Source organism: Macrobrachium nipponense, chromosome 2, assembly GCF_015104395.2.
Source record: "Macrobrachium nipponense isolate FS-2020 chromosome 2, ASM1510439v2, whole genome shotgun sequence".
Lineage (NCBI taxonomy): Eukaryota > Metazoa > Arthropoda > Malacostraca > Decapoda > Palaemonidae > Macrobrachium > Macrobrachium nipponense.
In genome coordinates, this window is record NC_087201.1 from 94795844 (window position 1) to 94818823 (window position 22980).

The 22980-nt window shown below is 40.9% G+C and overlaps 1 protein-coding gene across 1 annotated transcript in view; it reads right to left on the reverse strand.

The window, feature by feature from the left end:
* Positions 1-22980, reverse strand: part of LOC135221255 (trafficking protein particle complex subunit 10-like) — a 432269-nt gene that overhangs the window by 21994 nt on the left and 387295 nt on the right. Inside the window, 1 exon segment of the mRNA XM_064259071.1 lies at positions 5184-5321. Within this exon segment, the coding sequence (XP_064115141.1) occupies positions 5184-5321 (138 nt within the window).

A 22980-nucleotide genomic window follows, 5' to 3' on the forward strand; every position in this document is an offset into this window, starting at 1 on the left:
ATTGGAATACTTTTCCTTCGAACATGAACCTGAGGTATTTCCAAAAGCTCGGGTGGATGGGGACGTGAAAGTAAGCGTCCTGTAGGTCTAATGAGACCATCCAATCTCCTGGTCTTAATGCCGACAGCACTGATTGCGTTGTCTCCATAGTGAATTTCGTCTTTACGACGAAAGCGTTCAGGGCACTGACGTCCAGGATGGGTCTCCATCCTCCCGAGCTCTTGGGTACTAAGAACAGACAATTGTAGAACCCTGGGTTCTCTTGCGGTGATACAGGTTCTATCGCCTTTTTTAAGAGCATAAGCTCTACTTGCTCCTTCAATGCGAGCTTCTTGCTGACGTCTTTGTAACTCGCCGTCAAATTGAGGGGATCCAATACTGTAGGAGGTTTTTATCCTTCATCCACTCGTCCATCTTCGCGAGAGCTTTCTTGGCGGAAATGGAAAGGACCATCTTCGTAAAAGAAGACTTATTCTGAGTTCTCCCACAAAGGAACTGGGACAAGGGAGAACGAGGGGCTGCAGGCTTAGTCTGTTTCGAAAATTTCTTGAAAAAGAAGCATAAGATTCTTATAGTCTGAAGGGGGAGCTTGTTCTTTCGTCTCCTCCTCAGAAACTACTTCTAACATTTCCGATGGTTTATCCTTGTCTTGCTCCATGTCGGACGATGTAGCAATCGCGATAGCTGGGGTGTTGCTGGTACCGATGCGTTCCTTAGAACTATCATCAGCTGGAACGTCATGCTTACAAGCGTCGGCGTCACGTTCATTTCTTGCACACGCACTGGCGTCATGCTCGGGAGCGTGACGCGCGTGTATGTCATGCTTGTGTGCTTTACGAGCGTCACGCTTGTCCGCACGCTTCTTGCTGCTGACGCTCAGCGAAGTCTCCATACGTCCCGGAGCGTCATGCTGACATTCGGTTCTTGCAGCCTTCCCATCAGTGCTGACAGCTGCCGCTGCATTCCTTGCAGCATATCCTTGGTAGAGGACGAAGATGTCGCGTCCGATTCGTCCACACGATCTCTAACCGGCGGAGCAAAATCAGCTAAGGATTCCTGTGGACGCTTTGCAGGAAACTCGTTTGGCGATTCCTCCCAAGCAGAAGGCGGATGAGGAGCGTGCAGCGATGGAGCTGCTAAGCTGTAATCTAAGCTATCAAGCTTGGGAGTGTGAGCAGCAGGAGAGGCGGGAGTCCTTACTACCTTGCTCTGTTTAGTTGGGGAAGCTTCCGATGATGAAAACCTCTCCGGAGAACTCCAGTGACTGCAGCTCGGAAGTTGCTTATCAGACGCGACCGCATCACCTCGAGGTAACTTCCTCATGAGAGGACGAGAAGACGTGGAGCTCCGCCAACCTCGACAAGGGGAGACGTCGCCGGATGACGAACCAAAAACACTTGACACGCCTTTTCTATGGCTGTCTGAAGCAACCTGGGAGGCGTCAACAGGTTTGCTCGAGGGCACGCCCGACCGGATACCAGAGCCTCTTGCTTCCCTTCGACTTTACGTCTCCCATGGGTTCGGGAGCTTGTAGGAGGTCTAGGTCTAGGAGTGCGACAGGACCGATCGGACGCACCCTCCACTACACTGACACTAACAGTTTTGTCACTGACACTGACTTTTGTACCCGCACTCAAAGCACTTACAATTGTCCAGGTGCGATTGCCTTGCTCAGTTAGAGAGGCAATTTACTGCCCTATTTTCTCAAGTACGGCTTGAATACCTGCAATACCCGAGTCTTTTGCCCCCGACTCGATGACAGGTTCGGGAGCTGCTATCTCTACTAAGGGACATTCAGAAGGAACAGGAGGCACTATAGGCACTATGGGGTTGTCTACTACTTCCTGACTAATAGATGAACTGGAAAGGGAACTCTTAGTTCTTCTAACCCTATCTCTTTCAAGTTTACGGACATACCTGTCCAACTCCTTCCATTCTTTATCATTCAAAATCATGCACTCCTCACATCTATTCTCAATCGTGCGAATACGACCTCTACAATTCACACAAAGTGTGAGGGGATCAAGAGAAGATTTTGAAAGTCTAACTCTGCACCCCCCCTTACTGCAGACTCGATAAACAACTCCAGAGTCCGACATCGTTAATTGAGTAAACCAAAACAATATCCTAATTCAATCCAAGTCAATAACAGCGAAGCCAAAACAATACTTCACCAAAAGATGAAATACTCTAGCGAGCAGCGAAAATCTTACCGAAGAGCCAACAACGGTAATGTTGCCGGCTCGGGCGACAGAGAAAATCTGAGGTTTCCAGGTAACTATCTAGAGGGCGTACAGGTAACGATCACCTGACCAACTGTCAGCGATTGCCGCGAGTTTTAAAAATCTGTCCTGACGTCAGAGAATATAGCTATGTATATAACTGCCAGGTCAGTTACATATTTAAAAACCAGGAATTTCTGGACATTTCTCATAGAAAAATACAGCGAATAGGTGAATTTTTCGCGAATAATGCGGGGAAATGTTCCCGAGAGAAATCCATGAATGTGTGAGTCCGCAAATTCGGAGAACGGGAATACGGGGGTTACAGTGGACTCCCCGTATTCGCGTTCTCCGGATTCATGGACTCGCACATTCGCGGATTTCTCTTGGGAACGTTTCCCTCCATTATTCGCTGAAAATTTGCATATTTGCGGTATTTTTCTATGAGACATATCCACAAATTCCTGGTTTTTTTTTTATCAATTTCATCATAAAATGCACTTTTTGTGATAAAACTATTAAAAAAACCAAGTATAAACATTTTTTGTGGGTTTTTCTTGAGTTTTAACTAACAAAATAGGCTCTTTTCAGCATTTCTATAGGGGTTCCAACTATTTGCAAGTTCTAACTATTCACGGGGGGGTCTAGTACACATCCCCAGTGAATACAGAGGGACCACTGCATATGTGTGTGTGTGTGTGTGTGTGTGTGTGTGTGTGTGTATATATATATATATATATATATATATATATATATATATATATATATATATATATATATATATATATATATATATATATATATACAGTGGTCCCCCCGTATTCGCAGGGGACGCGTACCAGACCCCCCCCATGAATAGTTAGAACCCGCGAATGTTTGGAACCCCTACAAAAATGCTAAAAAACAGCCTATTTTGTTAGTTAAAACTAAAGAAAACCAACCTCTAAAAATTTTCATACATGGTTTTTTTAATAGTTTTATCACAAAAAGTGCATTTTATGATGAAATTCATAAAAAAAACAGGAATTTGTGGATATTTATCATAGAAAAATACCGCGAGTGCGCGAATTTTCGGCGAATAATGCCGGGAAACGTTCCCGAGAGAAATCCGCGAATGTGTGAGCCCGCGAATCTGGAGAACGCGAATACGGGGGGTCCACTGTGTATATATATATATATATATATATATATATATATATATATATATATATATATATATATATATATATATATATATATATATAATATAATCCGCGAATGGTGGAGAACGCGAATAGGGGGGGTCCACTGTATATATATATATATATATATATATATATTATATGATATATATATATATATATATATATATATATATTACTATATATATATTATATAATATATACTATATATATATATATATATATATATATATATATATCTATATATATATATATATATATATCTATTATATATATATCTAATACTATATCTATACTATCTTCCTATATATATATATATATAACATCTATATATATCTACTCATATATCTATATCTATACTATATCTGATATATCTATTCTATATATATATATACTATCCATAGTCTATCTATATATCTCCTATCGATATATATATCTGTATATATATATCTTATATATATATATATAGCATATCTATCTATATCTCTATATACATATATATTATATCTCTATATTCTTCTATATATAATATAATCGTATTATCCTCTCTTCTATCTCTATATATATATAATATATATATATTTAACTATATATATGTTATAATATTACTATATAATATATATCTAATATACATAATAGTATATATATATATATATAATATTATATCTATATATACATATACATAGCATACATAACATATATACACATATATTTATATAATATATCTATATTATAATATTATCTATATATATATATATTATATATATTATTCTCGTTTTAGTCTATTACACAATATGTGTCAAAACATTAGTCATTCAAATACCATCTTTGAAAAATCAGATTCATATGATATATATATATGAATTATATATATATATATACATTATATAACCACAATATTATAACATTATTAAATAAAATCATATTCTATTATATTTTATATATATAAATATATTGTATATATATATATATATATTTATATATTAATGGTTTTTACTAGTACACAATATGTGTACAAAACATTAGTCATTCAAATACCATCTTTGAAAAATCAGATTCATAATGATAAGCCTGCAAATCTTTACAAAAGTTGTAACTGTTGATGTTGCTAGGGTTGATAGTTCAACTTATAATAGTAGTATGCTGATGTCTAAAAAATTCACACATTTGGAGGAGATAAAACAAAGATAGTGATGACCTTGGGAGATGAAAATACTTATGTTTTGATGACCTTGGGAGATGAAAATACTATTAAAACATAAGAACAGTGATGACCTTTGAAGTATTATAGTAACATCCTTTAATCACATAAAGTATGACAATATTGAAAAATAATCGGTTGAAAGGAAACTCCAGGTAATTTCTCTGATGCACCAGTAGTGTCTGAGTTGTTTCAACCACTCACATTGGAGTTGCAAAATAGCCCCAGATTTCACTATCATAAGTTGTTCTTCAAAAAGTTTTGAAGTATGATGAAAAACATTTTTAGTGGGTGTACATAGAGTACAGATGAAAATTTCCTTTTCAAAGAGCCAGTTAAATGGCTAAAACACTACTAAAAAAATTATTTTTCAAAATTAGAATTAAATATTTAAGTACAAAACCAACATTTACATCAACGGGTAAAACTGGAGCAAGAAAAAGTTGAAGTTGGACAAAGAAGAAGGAAGAGATCCAAAGGAGTGGGTGAATGGTAGGCTGCAAAAGACTCTTGAGTTAGTTCCAGATTGTCCTCCCCAAGGACAATCTGGAACTTCAACTTTTATTAAAGCTTACATACCTCTGGGGGCTGGCTGTCTGCTATCAGCTGGAATGTACTTTGAAAGGCGCACAGATGGCAGTGGTAGGAATCCCCCTGTTAAGGGCATAACATCTAAGATAACACTCTGGCGTACTCCACCTTCAAGAGTAAGGACACCTGAAACATTCAATGAAAATAATGGATAATCTGTAATTGTGAGACTATTAATTCATAAAGGTATAAAGTCCACTGTGGCTTTTTCCTTTATCAGCGCATTGTTCTTGCTTTTTCACGAATGCTAAGCACAATATCCAATCAATGCTGAGACTAGCTCTTTGCTGAACAACATCAATCACCATTCAAGGTAGGATATAGTTCATAAAGCTCATTTATTACATTTCAGGTGATTATATTCTGTACTATAATACTGTATACTATAAAAAAGAAAGAAAATATGAAAGAATTTCAGGCAGAATCAGATTGAAAGGAAAACTAGAATACAGTAACTTACTCTGTGTTCGTAATATAATACAGTGTTGGTTGGAAGGTTTCTTAAACATTATTAAAGTATGTATTATGATTTTAATTGTGAATTTTTTTATGTAGAGTGTTCTTAACTGTTCCATTCCAGAGTAAAAAGTGTTTGGTATGTGTAGCTGAAGTTCTAAAGACAAATACTACGAGTTCTCACTCCATTATTCTACTTATGCCCATGCTGCACTCCAACCTGGGCAGCTCAAAAGTTAAGTCTCTCACACTGACAATACTGTAACAGTAAGAGAGTGGTTTAACTTATTTTTATTCAGGTATACTTAGTATAGAGGAGTACAAATTTTACTTTCTAAAATAAATTATGGATTGGACACCTGTCCTGGAGTGTTCTTTACAAGAAACACTATATTGTAGCAAAGATAAACCAAAGGAACACTCCTTTTTGCCAATAATATTTACCACTTTATACCTACATGCTTGCTTTTTGGCAAATGCATAAAGTTCTAAGAAACTAACACTCTTATTTATTATCATAACTGGGACAAAAACGCTGTAACAAGAAAACTTTTATTGCTCTTTAAGGTCCACAATAATATACTGATGTGGACCTTAAAGATCACTACTTGTGCCCTCATAATTGAGATTTCTACCCAAAACTTTTAATATTGGAAGAACAACCTATTCTTTAAAATAATGAATTTGAACTACACTGTATACTAAGAACAAATTTATATGTTCGATTCTAATACAGTAGTACCTCAAGATACGAAAGGCTCAACTTACGAAAAACTCGAGATACGAAAGCAAATACAAAAAATTTTACAGCTCTACATACGAAGAGTTTTCAAGATACGAAAGGTTGTTGCTGTAAAGTCCTGAGATTCGCCCAGACCACCGAGAACAATTTTAAAACTTCCGTGCCGCCAACTGAGTAAACTCGCCACCATCCTCCCGCTCTCCCATTGGTTCCTGATGCTAGTCACCCCATAAGGTCCTGCTCTCCTATTGGTCAGCATCTACCCCTTGTGCTTTAAGTATTCTATTGGTAAAAGGATGCTGTAAATTGAAAAACTTATTCATGCAATACATTTAATAAAAAAAAACATTAGGTAAAGATAGAATAGAGAATAGAAATGAATGGTTATTATACTGTTTGGTAGTTTCAGTAGTTGAAGAGAGATAATGAAAATTTATGGCTTCTGTGTAAAGTGATTGCTTGTCGATCGTTCGATACTCGTAAGTGCTGGATGTAAACAGAAATTTGGAAGCTTTTTTTTGTTTGTTTATTATAGTTAATGGTTACTTAATAATTATTTGAAATGAGTACATGCAATACATTTAATAAAAAAATTGTGAATTAGATATCATAAACTATAAAATAAATCAGACTGCCAACAAATAGTACGTATTTTTTAGAATTCTTCTTGTTTTATTATTACGTTACGTATACATATGTTTCATTATAGCTGTCAGTAACTCGGTATCTCCATTAGGTAAAGATATAATAAAGAATAGAAATGAATGGTTATTATACTGTTTGGTAGTTTCATTAGTTGAAGAGAGATACTAATGACAATTTATGGCTTACTGTGTGCTAGGAAAAATGATTGCTTGGCGCTCGTTCGATACTCATAAGACGGGTAAGAGCTGAATGTAAACAATCGATTGGAAGGTTTGTTTTTTGTTTGTTTGTGTATTATAGTTAATGATTAAATAATAATTATTTGAAATGAGTACATACTGATTATTTATACATTTTATTGGCATATTCTAAGCTTTTAGCTCTTAGGTTTAGATGTCAGAATCATAGACTAGGCTACAGTAGCAACCGCTAACATAGGCTAGGCTTATTGCTAAGGGACATATGCTAAAGTCCTAATATATGCAGTAAAAATGGGGTTGAACATTACATGCAGTTGAATATTACTCAAGTATGTACAGTATTTTGCCTTTTTGGAGTCCTATTTCTTCCGTCGGATCGGCGTTGTAACCCTAGAACATGTGTTTTAGGCCTGGAAATATAATTTACTGGGGTGTTTTTGGAGGGCTTGGAACGGATTAGCCATTTTACATGTAAAATATGTTCCAAGATACGAAAAACTCATAATACGAAGGCCGCCTCAGAACGGATTAATTTCGTATCTCGAGGTACCACTGTATCAATTTAATTTCCTTATCATCACTTTATAAACATTTATAGTGAAAGGATCATGATTTGCAATTTAACCCTTAAGAGCCGATCTAAAAAATCAATATGCAGCATCCCAAGCTGTTTAACTTTGAGGTTTATAAATATTTATAGTGAAAGGATCATGATTTGCAATTTAACTCTTAAGAGCCAATCTAAAAAATCAATATGCAGCACCCCAAGCTGTTTAACTTTGAGGTTTATAAATATTTATAGTGAAAGGATCATGATTTGCAATTTAACTCTTAAGAGCCAATCTAAAAAATCAATATGCAGCACCCCAAGCTGTTTAACTTTGAGGTTTATAAAAGGGATTTTGACGAAGGAAAAATCTATTTCTGGGTGATTGGCTCGTGTCGCCCTATGAAAGTATCCTTAATATCATTCTTTCTAGGTAAAATTAGCCTAAAATTACCAGAGAAAAACAAAATTAAGAAAATGTCAGTAAAACTGACTCGCTCACTCTTAAAAAGAAGTGTCGGTATGATATAGGGGCGAGTGTGGAACACTACCACGAGACAAACACCAATTAGAACTTCCCTATCAGAATCCCCCCAAGAGAGAGCCGATACCAACGGGCGATGCAGCCTCTACTACTACTACTAGGGGACGCCACGGACAGCAGCGCCCCTAGCGGTCATCCTTAATTAAAACAGTTAAATACATCTTGTCCTGCAAGGGGGGGAAAACAAACCATAAGGGGGGGTTTCATAGGGCGACACGAGCCAATCACCCAGAAATAGATTTTTCCTTCGTCAAAATCCCTTTTCTGGGCTCAGCTCGTGTCGGCCTATGAAAGAGTACCAGAGAAACAGACAAGATGGAAAAGGAAACAATGAAAAACAGATTAAAATAATGGATATAATATAAGTAAATCCATTACAGCATACAATTTAAGCACTTAAACTAACTTATTATAACAGTAAAATAATAGAATGTTAGTAAACTTAAAGTACTTAAATGGTAAATAAATAAAATTACAGAGATGCATGTAAAATGAGACAAATTTGGGATTTACTTAACTAGAATACAAAATTATAAAATATATACATAAATGTGTCCTACCCTAGCACAAAAATAAGGGTAGGTACACTGCAATCCATCATTAATACAATTATTCAAAATATATGCAAACACATTGTGACTGAAGTTCATCATAAACACAAAATGGTGAATATACCAACACACTGTGTCCTACCCTAGCATAAAAATAAGGGTAGGTACACTGAAGTACATATCAGTACAAAGGTGGGTGTCCCTAGCAAAAAATAAGGGACAATCCACTATTATGATACAACGGCTAAGGCTATGATGTTGAGTAGCCTGACAATAGGTTGAGGCATGTTGGTTGAAGTAGGTAGAAAGGAGACCTGGATCAATACTACAACTACTAAACAGTATCAGGGGAAACTATGTTTCCCGCTGCTACTGCTGAAAACTTTAAAGATTCCAAGGACTTTAAATAATGCCGTTTAAAGACTGTCGGGGATTTCCATCCAGTATACTTTCTAAGATCCTCAAAGTTCATATGTTGGAAATAATTAATTGAGGTGGCTACTCCCCTGATATCATGTGCTTTTGGGAATGACTCAGGGTTGGCTTGTTTAATGAAGTAAAGGATTTGCTGTCTAATGCCTTTAACTGATAAAGTACCACCTTTTTCTCTCATAAAGAGAGCGCCTGAGGATCTAGAAGAAGTACGAGATAGAAAGGCTCTAAGAGTTGATACTGGGCAGAGAGTAGGATCCTGTGGAAGTGGGATAACCTTCCAAGGAGCCCACCTTGCAAGAGGGTCTTCATTTTTGGCTAAAAAGCTACGATCCGGAGCAAGTAGAACTTCTCCTGATGGGAGGATTCCACATGACCCGCATCCCTGGATAGAGCCGACAGTTCTGAAATTCTAGCTCCTGAGGCTAGGCTTAATAAGAATAATGTCTTCCTCAGGAGCATTATGAATGTACAAGATGAGTTGTCAGTATCTGAAGCTAGTTTGAGGACATCATTTAAGAACCATGAAACTGTAGTAGGCCTCTGAGAAGGTCTAAGTCTAGCACAGGCTTTAGGGATAGATGTGAAATAAGATTCAGTCAAATCTATCCTGAAAACCTACTTGAAAGATTTTCTTCAAAGCCGATTTGTGAGTGGTAATCGTGCTAGCTGCTAAAAACCTTTTTTCAAACAAGGATCTGAAAAGGATATAGCCAAATTAACTGTCATGGTTGTAGTGCTCGATTCTCTCAAGAAAGATGCTAATTTTTTAACAGCTGAGTCATATTGTCTAATGGTTGACTCTCTCTTATCTGATTCTAGGAAGAGAATATTCTGTGGATCAATGTCAGCATCTTTATTAGCCGCAAACTTCATGAAGTCCATAAAGTTAGGGTCTGGAGAGTTCTTGAGGAAGCGAACACAGTCCTCATTTGTACTGATTGTGACAGTTTGGGATTGGGGATCCGTTGAGGTCGGAGACCCAATTCCAAAAGAAGAGGATACCAGTTGCTCTTGGGCCAGTCCGGTGCAATCAGAGCTACTATCCCTCTGAAAGACCTTAGTTTGTCTAGGACTTTCAAGAGAAGATTCACTGGAGGAAAAATATAAATCCTCCTCCACTGATTCCAATCTAACGACCAGTGGCGAGGGCGGTCCGTGGCATAAGCCAGAGGGTCCAGGTTGGGGGCCACATAGCAAGGGAGCTTGTGGTTCGCTTGTGAGGCGAAGAGATCCACTTGGAGACCTGGGACTCTCCGGCTTACCCACTGGAATGACCCGACGTCCAGAGACCACTCTGATTCCAGAGGAACTGACCGGGACAGGGCGTCTGCTATCACATTTCTTACTCCTGCCAGGTGAGTGGCAGACAGATGCCATTTGTGTTTGTTTGCTAATGCAAAGATGGCTATCATGACATGGTTCACATGCTTGGATTTGGACCCTCCTCTGTTGATGCAATGAACTACCACTTGCACTGTCCAAAACTAGCCTTAGATGAGACTTCTTCGGGGGAAGCAGTCTCTTCAGAGTAAGAAATACTGCCATTGCTTCCAACACGTTTATGTGGAGTTGGCGAAATTGAACTGACCAAGTCCCCTGAACTTGTTTGAACTGAGAGTATCCCCCCCACCCGGACAGGGATGCATCCGTGTGAATGGTTAGCACTGGGAGGGGATATTGAAGGGGTACCTTCTTGGCTAAGTTCTTTCCTTTTGACCAAGGCCGTAGTTGGTTGCGGAGGATCTGTGGGATTACTGACAACCTGTCTCGATATTTGGAGTTTGCTCTTGACCGCCAAATTCGATTTATATCTTTCAGCCTTGCTTTCAGAAGGATATCTGTTACCGAAGCAAACTGAAGAGACCCTAGGATTCTCTCCTGGTTTCTTCTTGACGTTTGCTTGCATTTGAGAAATTGTCTGACAGATTTTGCTATTTCCTTCCGTTTGGCCACCGGAATTGACAGATTGTGGGAAGACAAATCCCATTGGATTCCTAGCCACTGAAAACGAGATTCCGGAGTAAGTCTGGATTTCGTTTTGTTTATCTGAAACCCCAGATGTTCCAGAAAGTGAACTACCTTTTTGGTGGCTTTGAGACATTCCTCGACTGTTGGTGCCCAGATCAACCAATCGTCGAGGTATGCTGCTACCATGATTCCCTGAGCTCTCAATTGTTGAACAACCACTTCTGCTATTTTTGTGAATACCCTGGGGGCTACATTCAGACCGAAGGGCATCACTTTGAATGAGAATGTTTGATTTCCTAGCCTGAATCCTAGGAATGGGCGGAAGTGCCTGGCTATAGGGATATGATAGTATGCGTCTGTAAGATCGATGGAGCATGTGACGGCTCCACGCGGAAGTAAGGTCCTTACTTGCGAGAGGGTAAGCATCTTGAACTTGTCGCAGCGAATGAAAGAGTTTAGCTTTGACAAGTCTAAGATTACCCTTCTTTTTGTTGAGCCTTTCTTTGGCACGCTGAATAAGCGCCCTTGAAATTTTAGATGTTTGACTCTCGCAATAGCTCCTTTCTGAAGGAGTTCTTCGGGGCGTAATCTATCATTCCTTTGACGGTTGCCTGATGAAATGATTTGATTGGAGGGGGATCTTTGATCCAACTCCAGCCTAATCCTTTGGACACTATGCTCTGTGCCCAATTGCTGAACCCCCACCTGTGGCGGAAGAGGAACAGCCTCCCTCCTACCTGGGGAGCCTCATTGCTGATGGGCGGGTTGGCCACCACGCCCTCCTCTGAACTGTCTACTCCTCGTGCCCCTTCCTGCGCCACGCTGACGAAAGTAACCTCTCGCCCTACCTCTCGGTTGAGAGTAGCCTTGAGCCTCATAAGCAGGGTTAAAGGCCGGCGAGATAGCGTAGGAAGTGGAAGGTTGAGATTGCTGGGGCACCAGGAGGAAAGGTTGGTTCTGTTTAGAGGTGGAAGGTTGTCCCTGTTGGGTAACTGGGACTGCCTGCACAAATTGCTGCTGATGTTGGAGTTTCTTATAAGGCTGGAACCTCTTACCAGCCTTCTTTGGTTTCTTGCCAGCAGTGGGAACGGATTCCTGTTTCCTCTTAGAGGAAATACCCCACCTAGCTCTAAGGCTCTGGTGAGTCTAGCAGCTTCGTGGTGGACCTCGTTCACTGCGGACTCTGGGAAGAGATCCGCTCCCCACATGCTTGCAGCCAAGAGTCTATTAGGCTCATGCCTGATTGTGCACTCTTGTAGGACATGCTTCCGGCAGTTCCTCCTAGCCTGGAAGAAGTCAAAAGCGTCCGACAGAACCGTCTGAAACTGAGATTTCGCCAGAATCTTGAACAGCGGTTCCGTAGCGTAGGAAAGAGCAGCCATCTCTGTAACGATGAGAGAATTGAGGGACCTGCCAAACCTAGTTCGCGCATCGAACTCTGCCTGGATTAGGGAATCCGGCAGCCTAGGTAATTTCTCACCGAACTGGTCCATGGCGCAGTCCGGCTTGAGTTTACCCAGCGTGAATGTAGCTGGCAGGTTTTCCCACAACTCTCCGAAGGCGGGGAAGAGTGGAGAAGTAGACTCCGACTCCCTCAACTGTGGAATGGGCTCATCCTTGAGGACTGCCTGAAGAGACTTCTCCACCAATTTCGTGGCGAACGGAAGAGAGACCTCCTCTTCCGTCGCGAAAATAGTGAAGGGGACTCTTGTAGGCCTGGAGTCTAGTGTTAGTACACTCCCAGTCTCAGGCAGTGAACCCATTCCCGCTGGGCGTGATCTCTACTGTAAAGAACTGACTCCTTCGAGATTTTGTCTTCTCTCGTGAGAGCCGTTGGCGTCAGCCTAGCATACCCCATGAAAGGCTGCGTCAGACCCGGAGGGTAGAACTCGAAGTCCTCAATCCTTCGAGTACCAAACTCCGGGATAGAAATCATCCCATCCTTAAATGGAGCGTAGGCAGCTACTCTCCATGGGTTCTCCATAGAGAAAGCTGGCAAGGAGTCATAAGGTGGAAGTTGAAGAATCCCCGTGCTAGATGCAGGGGAGACTGGGGGAGGAACCTGAGCTAGCCCAGCCACTCGGTCCTCATTCTCTCTCATTCTATTAGAGAGGTCCTGGATTGACTGTCCAGTTTGAGACAGACTGTTCGATAATTGCGCGAACATCTGCTCGAAACGCGTTCCCAATGCGGAGATTTGGGAACCTACTAGCACCCCCACCTGTTCCATCACTCCTGGTGAGACAGTAGAGGGAACGCAGGTACTGGTGCTTGCTACCCCTGCCGGCATAGCCGGAGAGGAGGCAGCGGAGGCGGGAGAAGGCAGTAACTCGGTGGTAGCGCGAGCCTTCTCCTTCGAAGCCTTGCTTCTGGAGCTCTTCGACTGGGAAGAACCCGGCTTTGCCTTCACCGCATCGGCATAGGAAGTCGACGACTTCCTAACCGAAGAAGACGAAGACGACTTCCTAGAAGTCGACTTAGACAAGGTCTTCGGTTCTCTCTTTCCCTTCTCCTTAGGAGGTACAGAGAGAGCGGGAGGGCGAATAGGGATCTCGGATCCCGGAAAGCCTTGGAAAGAAGCGGAAGAAGAGGGGACAGGAGAAGATCCAGGAGCGCCCAAGGAAAGACCTTGGGCGCCCGACAAACCTACCTCAACCAACAAATCCTCGCTAACTACCGCCATTGGCTCAAGGTTCAGGTCCAGGGCAGCGACGTCCGGAACCGACTCCTGGGAGGCTACGACCCCAAACGATTGCTGGAGGTCTTGCTGGATGGAGGCTATCAGTGGGGCAGCGGACAAGGGGTCGACGTAACCCGTCGACTTGCCCGCGGGGAAGATCTGGATGGCCAGCTTCCTATCCAAAATGTAGGGCTGGCCCTTGGCGGCGTTTTTCCCAAAGCCGCCCACCCACGCTTTCAGGGTGGCGAGGGCGACTTCCCTCACACCGCTAGCCTGAAAGAAAGGTGAGATTAGCTGCCAATTGTGGAACGGGGTTAACAAACTTACGACTAGAAGTTGTTAGTAAAATCATAAGTAAGCCTATAATGGACTTACCCCATCTCCCAGCTGACCGACCAGGTCGTAGCATATAGCGCAGGCTTCGGGGTGCCAGACAATCGACTCATTGAACGACGTGGCACACGGGGCGTGAGACCTGCACTCGTCATGTCCACAGGGGTCGTAGAGCGTCGCATTACAGGCTGGGACCTGGCAGTTGGTAGCCTGTAAGTGAAAAAGTACATGAGTACCAAGTAAACACTTACAGCCTAACATATGCTCCGCTAGTGCCGGAGCGATAAAGTTAGATAAAACCAGAGCCCCGCCAAAATACGTGTGGTAACCAGGTTGGAAGATAGGCTATGGCTCCGCCAATGGCGGAAGCACAAGAATCAACCAACTAGGAGTGGTGGTAATGGAAACCACGACGGAAAATGGCGGGGATGGTGATAAAATAATATAATAACACACAATTCATTGTAAAATATCTTATAATTAGGGTATATATCCTTAAAATAACAAAATAAAACAACTTCTCTCCGCCCGTCTACTAGAAGAGTGCGTAGGTAAGGGAAAGCTCCCTTCCGATAGCGGGGGAGAGATATAAGGATATAGTAGGCAAGCAACCGACCACTCGTAGAACCCACCCTGCCCGCTAGCGGAGCCAATAACCTATAACCAAAGGTGCCCCGGCTGCGACGGAAGGCTCCTTACGTATCGTGAGGTGGCTGAGCAACTGGGGATGGGGGGAGGAAGGTCCCGGCGAAACACGGCGGGAGCGAGAAAAGGGGGGAGGGATGGCCTACTCCTCCCCGCCTCACCAACTACCGCATGGAGACCCGGTACCTCACAGTGGTCGCCCTATACCCCCCGCTGGGGGGACCCCCTGGACACCTCCGAGAGTGTGAGAGAAGGCGATGAGGTTGTCATAACAACCAAGGGGTCCCCCAGCTCCTCCCTATATCAGAGAGGGAGGGAAGGGGCAGGGTAAGGTGCTATGGAACACGTGACCGCAAGTGGCCTAGGCCGCGAGCAACACAACCGTGGTAGGGCCACGTGAACCAAGCTGTACCAATACATGGAACAAGCACCTAGGCTAGCCTAACACCCTAAATAATAATAAAAATACATCGAAAGGTGGAAGAGACACTTTTAGTAAAAGAGAAAGAAGCCCAGGAGGAGGCAGACTGTTCCAAGAAACAGGAGCCTACTCGGAGCCAGCGATAGCCGATGTAGAGCAAGAGCCGGGATGCTGGGCCGGAAATAACAAAAATAGCCCTAAATACCAAGCTAAGAGAATGGTAGGAGGGCTGAACTAGCTAAAACTCGATGTAAAACAATGAATGTGATAAAGTAAGCCCATAAGTATAAGAAGTCCCAGTATGGAGGACCGGGAATTCTTACGAGGCGGCATGGCCGCCACGAGACAACCGGGGAACCGTATATGACCTATTAAGAGGAAAATACTGGTACCCGGAAGACAAAAATACGGTAAAATGTTACTTATGAGTTACTTAACTTAGCCGTGGCAATCGCAGAGCGTTCCATCGTAGATAGATACGAATAATATCCAGAAAATAGGAGCACAAGAAAATGGCGACTTGTCGCTGGTGCTAAAAATTAAGGATGACCGCTAGGGGCGCTGCTGTCCGTGGCGTCCCCTAGTAGTAGTAGTAGAGGCTGCATCGCCCGTTGGTATCGGCTCTCTCTTGGGGGGATTCTGATAGGGAAGTTCTAATTGGTGTTTGTCTCGTGGTAGTGTTCCACACTCGCCCCTATATCATACCGACACTTCTTTTTAAGAGTGAGCGAGTCAGTTTTACTGACATTTTCTTAATTTTGTTTTTCTCTGGTAATTTTAGGCTAATTTTACCTAGAAAGAATGATATTAAGGATACTTTCATAGGCCGACACGAGCTGAGCCCAGAAATATTTATAGTGAAAGGATCATGATTTGCAATTTAACTCTTAAGAGCCAATCTAAAAAATCAATATGCAGCACCCCAAGCTGTTTAACTTTGAGGTTTATAAATATTTATAGTGAAAGGATCATGATTTGCAATTTAACTCTTAAGAGCCAATCTAAAAAATCAATATGCAGCACCCCAAGTTGGTTAACTTTGAGGTTGGCCAATTTAAGAAAAAAACACATCAATGGAAAGAGTTAGATATGCAAATGGACGAAGTGTAAGAAAAAATTCTAAAAATGTTCTCTTCCTTCAAAGAGAAGTTGAAAATAACTATGTATCTACAACCACTTGTGGGGTCTCCTTTACAAGACAATTGTGAATTCTATGAAGTTATACATGTTTTTTCAAATAAAAAAATTTATTCACTCTGTAAAATTTTAATTACAGCTCATACAACATCAAACCAGATAAGAACTGAAATAAGTAACAAATTCTGAATATATTTATTGTAAAATATTGATGTAAATTTACTGAGATGGAAGATGCAGTAACTTTTTGGGATTACATATACATGTCATTTCTAATATTTCTTTGCAAAATTACAATTATAACTGACATACTATCATAAAAGATAAGAACTAAAACCAACAGCAACCCCTTGATATATTTATGAGCAAATTTATGAAAAGATGTCATGTGAGAGAGACAGTACATCTCCCTTTAGTGTCAAGATAACAACTAACCCCTGAGCCATCTGTTTCCTTGATCTTAGCTATTACAAAAGTTGCCATTAGTGAATTTCTAGGCTATAGAAGTAATGGCACCTCTTCCCCGCCTGATTCCCCAAAAACGATGGCCATAACATTGATGCTCACCATGAGCGGGTCCGTCCACCACCCAAACCTGTTAGTATTGCTATTCACATGAGGAGGTCCGTCCATTAAGGGTTAACTATCTTTCAATTATACACATAAAATGTGACCAAGAATTAAAATTTCTTAATGTTGAACAGCTGTAATTCAATAAGATGAATCTTTTCGTAGGCAGGTGGTACATGAATAATGGAGCTGGAAAAAAATCTCAGTTTGATTTTATTCTTTGGTTAGTTATGGCATTTGACAACATACCTGACGGGTACTACACTGTAATGCTATGTATTTACTACTTCCCAACTGTTTTTACCTGGGAACTTATCTAACTTTATACTGTGTTGTTATATACAGTTACAATGGGAGATTTATCTAAGCTTTTGCCAACACAGAACAATACTTCCTTGAAACACTCCTAAAAGGATGACCAAGAAATACAACACTTAATAAACTTTTAAAAGTTTTTTTTTCGCATATAAGGATGGGTGTATAATGATATATTTTACAGTAATAAAAATTGTCTACAACTCATTATTATTACAATAGCCTTTCTCAGTGTGAAAGATCTTCATGTGTGCTAACTTGATAGATCTTGTTAGGTGACATGACTCACTATGCATGCCCAATTTGTGTTCCATTGGCTTTGAAGGCAAAGAAGACACCATTCCTCTGTGCCAACCTCCATCTCAAAAGAATTCAAGGAAGGGAGGAGGGCACCAGAAGATGATTGATGGGTTGGTAGAAAAGTGTTTCACTGTAAAACTGGCACATTTTAAATCAATTTGTATTTTTCATAGCTAACAAACCTGAGGTCTTAACAACAGGATAAATCTTCTAGCACCAGCTGGAAACTGATTAAAAACAATCAAAGATTATGATGCAAGGAATCTGTGGCATCTGGAACTCAAGCGTAGAAAAGGCGGAGAGTGGTCACCAACCATGTATGAACCTCGTGACGCATTTAGTCTTTCTCCAACGCAGGATTAGCAGAGGGGCGGCTAGAGGTTGGTAATTAACCCTTAAACGCCGAAGCGGTAAATAAAAAAATGACTCCCGTATGCCGGAGGGGTTTGAGAGTGAGCGCGGAAGCGGAAAAAATATTTTTTTCAAAAAATCACAGCGCGCTTAGTTTTCAAGATTGAGAGTTCATTTTTGGCTCCTTTTTTGTCATTGCTTGAAGTTTAGTATGCAACCATCAGAAATGAAAAAAATTATCATTATCATATATAAATAATGCGATATATGATAGCGCAAAAACGAAATTTCATATATAATTGTATTCAAATCGTGCTGTGCGCCAAACGGTTAGAGGTAACAAGTTACTTTTTTTTTCGTTGTAACGTGCACTAAATTGCGATCATTGTGATATATAACACATTGTAAAACGATAAAAGCAACACAGAGAAAATATTATCACAAAATGATGCATGAATTCGTATCGCGCGGATGTAAAAAAATAATTTTTTAAAAAATTCACCATAAATCAAAATATTGTTATAGAGACTTGCAATTTGTTTCAAAATAAAGGAAAATGATTGAATATTACGATACTGTAAGAGTTTTAGCTTACAAATGCAATTTTTGACCATTTTGAACGAGTTAAAGTTGACCGAATGTCGAATTTTTGTTTAAAATTTTTTTTATATGCAAATATAAAAAAAATGAGAAATGCTACAACCTTCCAATAATTTTTGTTATATTGTGTATGTTTTTGCACACATTTTCATATATAAAACTCTAAAAAAAGCGTAATATGAAAAGGCTCAAATATTAGGAGAATGTGACCTACGCATTTCCGAGATTTTCGGCCAAGAATCGGCGCGCGGACGGAATAAAAATATGTTTTTCAAATATTCACCATAAATCGAGATATTGTTCTAGAGACTTGCAATATGTTTTAAATTGAAGATAAATGATTGAATATTACTAGACTGTAAGATTTTTATGTTACAAATGCGTTTTTTGACCATTTCGGTTGAGTCAAAGTTGACCAATCGTAGTTTTTTTTGTACTTATCGTACTTTATATGCAAATATTTCAAAAATGATAAATGCTACAACCTTCCAATATTTTTTGTTATATTGTGCACGTTTTTGTGCACATTTCCATATATAAACCTCTAAAAAAAGCGTAATATGAAAAGGCACAAATATTAGGAGAATGTGACCTACACGTTTCCGAGATTTTCGGCCGAGAATCGGCGCGCGGACGGAATAAAGGGATTTTGACGTAAGGAAAAATCTATTTCTGGGCGATTGGCTCGTGTCGCCAGCGAAATATCCTTTAATCTATTATTTCTAGGGTAAATGTACTAACACATACCAGAGAATAAATAAATAAAGAAAAAGGTCAGTATAACTGACTCGCTCACCCTCCAAGAGGGTGTCGGTATGAACACTATGGCGAGTGAGACCACTACCACGAGCCAAATGCCAATAGAAATCTCCCACTACAAAACCCTCCAAGAGGGGAGCCGACCCCACAGAGTGGGCGGCAGCGAAGTACTACTACTACTCCATCCCATGCTGCCGACTGCTGCGCCTCTGGTGGCCATCCTGAAGTTAGCAGACAATCTTGGGCGAAGGGATGGGTAGGGCGGGATTTCGCTGGCGACACGAGCCAATCGCCCAGAAATAGATTTTTCCTTACGTCAAAATCCCTTTTCTGGGCTCAGCTCGTGTCGCTGCGCGAAATCGTACCAGAGAAATAGCACAAGATTGTAAACAAAATTAATAAAATTAATAAAATTAATAAAATAGGTCTCAAAATAAAAGATAAAATAAAATCAAAAGAATATAATTGCTAAAAAGATACATATACACAGTGATACAAAATTAGAAATATGCTTAAATTACACTTAATTCTAATAATATTTCTTAACTTAAGGTAATTTACATATATACAGAGGTAAAATGGCTTACATGTATCAAAAGGGTATCTGTGTAAAACTATGTATCAAAAAATTCTAGAGCAATTAATATAAACAAATGAACAAACAACTCAACAATAATAATATATAAAGGAATGTATATGACTTAATATACAAAACCCGTAACCATTACAATTAAGATGTATCCCCTAGCATAAAAATAAGGGGATAACATCCATGAGATCAATATCCGTAATCACGTGTGAGTGTCCCTAGCAAAAAAATAAGGGACACACACTACATCATCATAAAAGCAGCTAAGACACAAGGTGACTGTAAAGGAACAAGGCAGGAATAGACGAACTGTTGGGTGAGGCAGGTAGAAAGGAGGACTGGATCTTCTACTAAAGATTAGTTAGAGTCAGGGGAAACTATGTTACCCGCTGCTACTGCTGAAAATTTCAGAGCTTCCAAGGACTTAAGGTAATGACGTTTGAACACTGTCGGCGATTTCCATCCGGTATACTTTTTCAACTCATCGAAGTTCATATGTTGGAAATAGTTAATTGAGGTGGCTACTGCCCTGACATCATGTGCTTTCGGGAAAGAGTCAGGATTGGCTTGTTTAATGAAGTACAGGATTTGTTGCCTGATGCCTTTAATGGATAAAGTTCCACCTTTTTCCCTCTTAAAGAGGGGACCCGATGAGGATGAGGAGGTCCTGGACAGAAAGGCTCGTAAGGCTGAAACTGGGCAAAGAGATACATCTTGTGGAAGGGGTAGTACCTTCCAAGGTTCCCACCTCATCAAAGGATCTTCATTCTTTGCTATAAAGCTACGTTCCGGAGAAAGTAGGACTTCCCCCCGTGGGAAGGAATTGAATGATCGGATCTCTGATAAAGCCGACAGTTCTGAAATTCTTGCTCCTGAAGCCAAGCTTAATAAAAATAGAGTTTTTCTTAAGAGCATTATAAACGAGCATGTGTCATTATCGGTTTCTGAAGCCAGTTTTAGAACATCGTTTAAGAACCATGATACTGACGTAGGCCTTACAGAAGGTCTAAGTCTAGCACATGCCTTAGGAATAGACGAGAAGTAGGAATCCGTCAAGTCTATGTTGAATCCAAATTGAAATATCTTTTTCAAGGCTGACTTGTTTGTCGTAATCGTGCTAGCTGCTAAACCTTTTTCAAATAGAGATCTGAAAAAGGATATAGCTGAATTAATTGTCATGATTCTAATATCTGATTCTCTCAGGAAGATTGCTAACTTTTTGACAGCAGCATCATACTGTCTCAAAGTTGAATCCCTTTTATCGGATTCCAAGAAGAGAATATTCTGAGGGTCAATATTCGCATTTCTTTTCGCTGCAAACTTCATGAATCCATAAAGTTAGGGTTTTGAGAATCCCTGAGGAAGCGAACACAGTCTTCGTTTGTACTGACTGGGAGAGCCTGGGATTGGGGATCCGAAGAGGACGAAGACCCAGTTCCAGAATTAGGGGATACCAATTGCTCTTCGGCCAGTCTGGGGCTACTAGAGCCACTTGACCCTTGAATGTCCTGAGTTGGTTTAACACTTTCATGAGAAGATTCACTGGAGGAAAGACATAAATCTTCTCCCAGTTGTTCCAGTCTAGAGCCAGGGCGTCCGTGGCGTAGGCCAGAGGGTCCAGGTTGGGGGCTACATAACACGGGAGTTTTTGTGGTTATCGCTTGAGATGCGAAGAGGATCACCCCCTGTAGATGGAACTCTCTGAAGGATCCATTGGAACGAACTGTTGTCCAGTGACCATTCCGACTCTAGGGGCACTGATCGGGATAGAGCATCTGCTATGATGTTTCTCACTCCAGCTATATGAGTGGAGGAGAGGTGCCAACTGAACTTGTCTGCCAGGGAGAAGATGGCTACCATGACATGATTTAGATGACGTGACTTGGAGCCGCCTCTGTTTTATACAATGTACTACCACTCTGCGCTGTCCAGGACTAGCTTTATGTGGGTAGTACCTTGGTGGACGTAACCTTTTTAGAGTCAAGAACACTGCCATTGCTTCCAGTACGTTTTATATGGAACTGACGGAACTGAGGTGACCACGTTCCTTGAACCTTTTTGAACTGGGAATACCCTCCCCCAACCGCTTAAAGACGCGTCTGTGTGGATGGTGATCCCTGGTGGAGGGAACTGAAGGGTCTGACACCGACAAGTTCTTGACTTTCGCCCACGGCCGAAGTCGGTTTCTTTAGAATCAGAGGGACTGAGGATAATTTGTCCCTGGACCTGACATTTGCTCGTGAGCGCCAGATTCTGGTTAGGTCTTTCAGTTTGGCTTTCATTAGGATGTTCGTCACTGATGCAAACTGGAGTGAACCCAGGATCCTTTCCTGAGTCCTTCTTGACGCCAGTTTGTGACTTAGAAATTGCTTGACTGACTTCGCTATTTCTTTCCTTTTGGTTGATGGAATCGACAGAGTATGGGAGGATAGATTCCATTGAATGCCCAGCCACTGAAAGTTTGACTCTGGAGTGAGTCTTGACTTGGTCCTGTTTATCTTGAAGCCTAGATATTCCAGGAACTGAATCACTTTCAGTGTAGCTTTGTTGCATTCCTCGACTGTTGAAGCCCAGATCAACCAATCGTCGAGATACGCTACTACCATAATCCCTTGTGACCTGAGTTGTTGCACTACTACTTCCGCCAGCTTCGTGAACACCCTGGGTGCTGCGTTGAGCCCGAAAGGAACTACCTTGAAGGAGAATGTCTGGTCTCCTATCTTGAAGCCCAGATACGGACGGAAGTGTCTTGCAATAGGGATATGATAGTAAGCGTCTGTAAGATCGATAGAGGTGGTGACGGCCCCCACGGGGAAGTAAGGTCCGCACCTGCGAGATCGTGAGCATCTTGAACTTGTCGCAGCGAATGGCTAAGTTTAAGCGGGACAAGTCTAAGATTACCCTTCTTTTTTGTGAGCCTTTCTTTGGCACGCTGAACAAGCGACCTTGAAATTTTAATCTTTTGACTCTCGCTATAGCTCCTTTCTGAAGGAGATC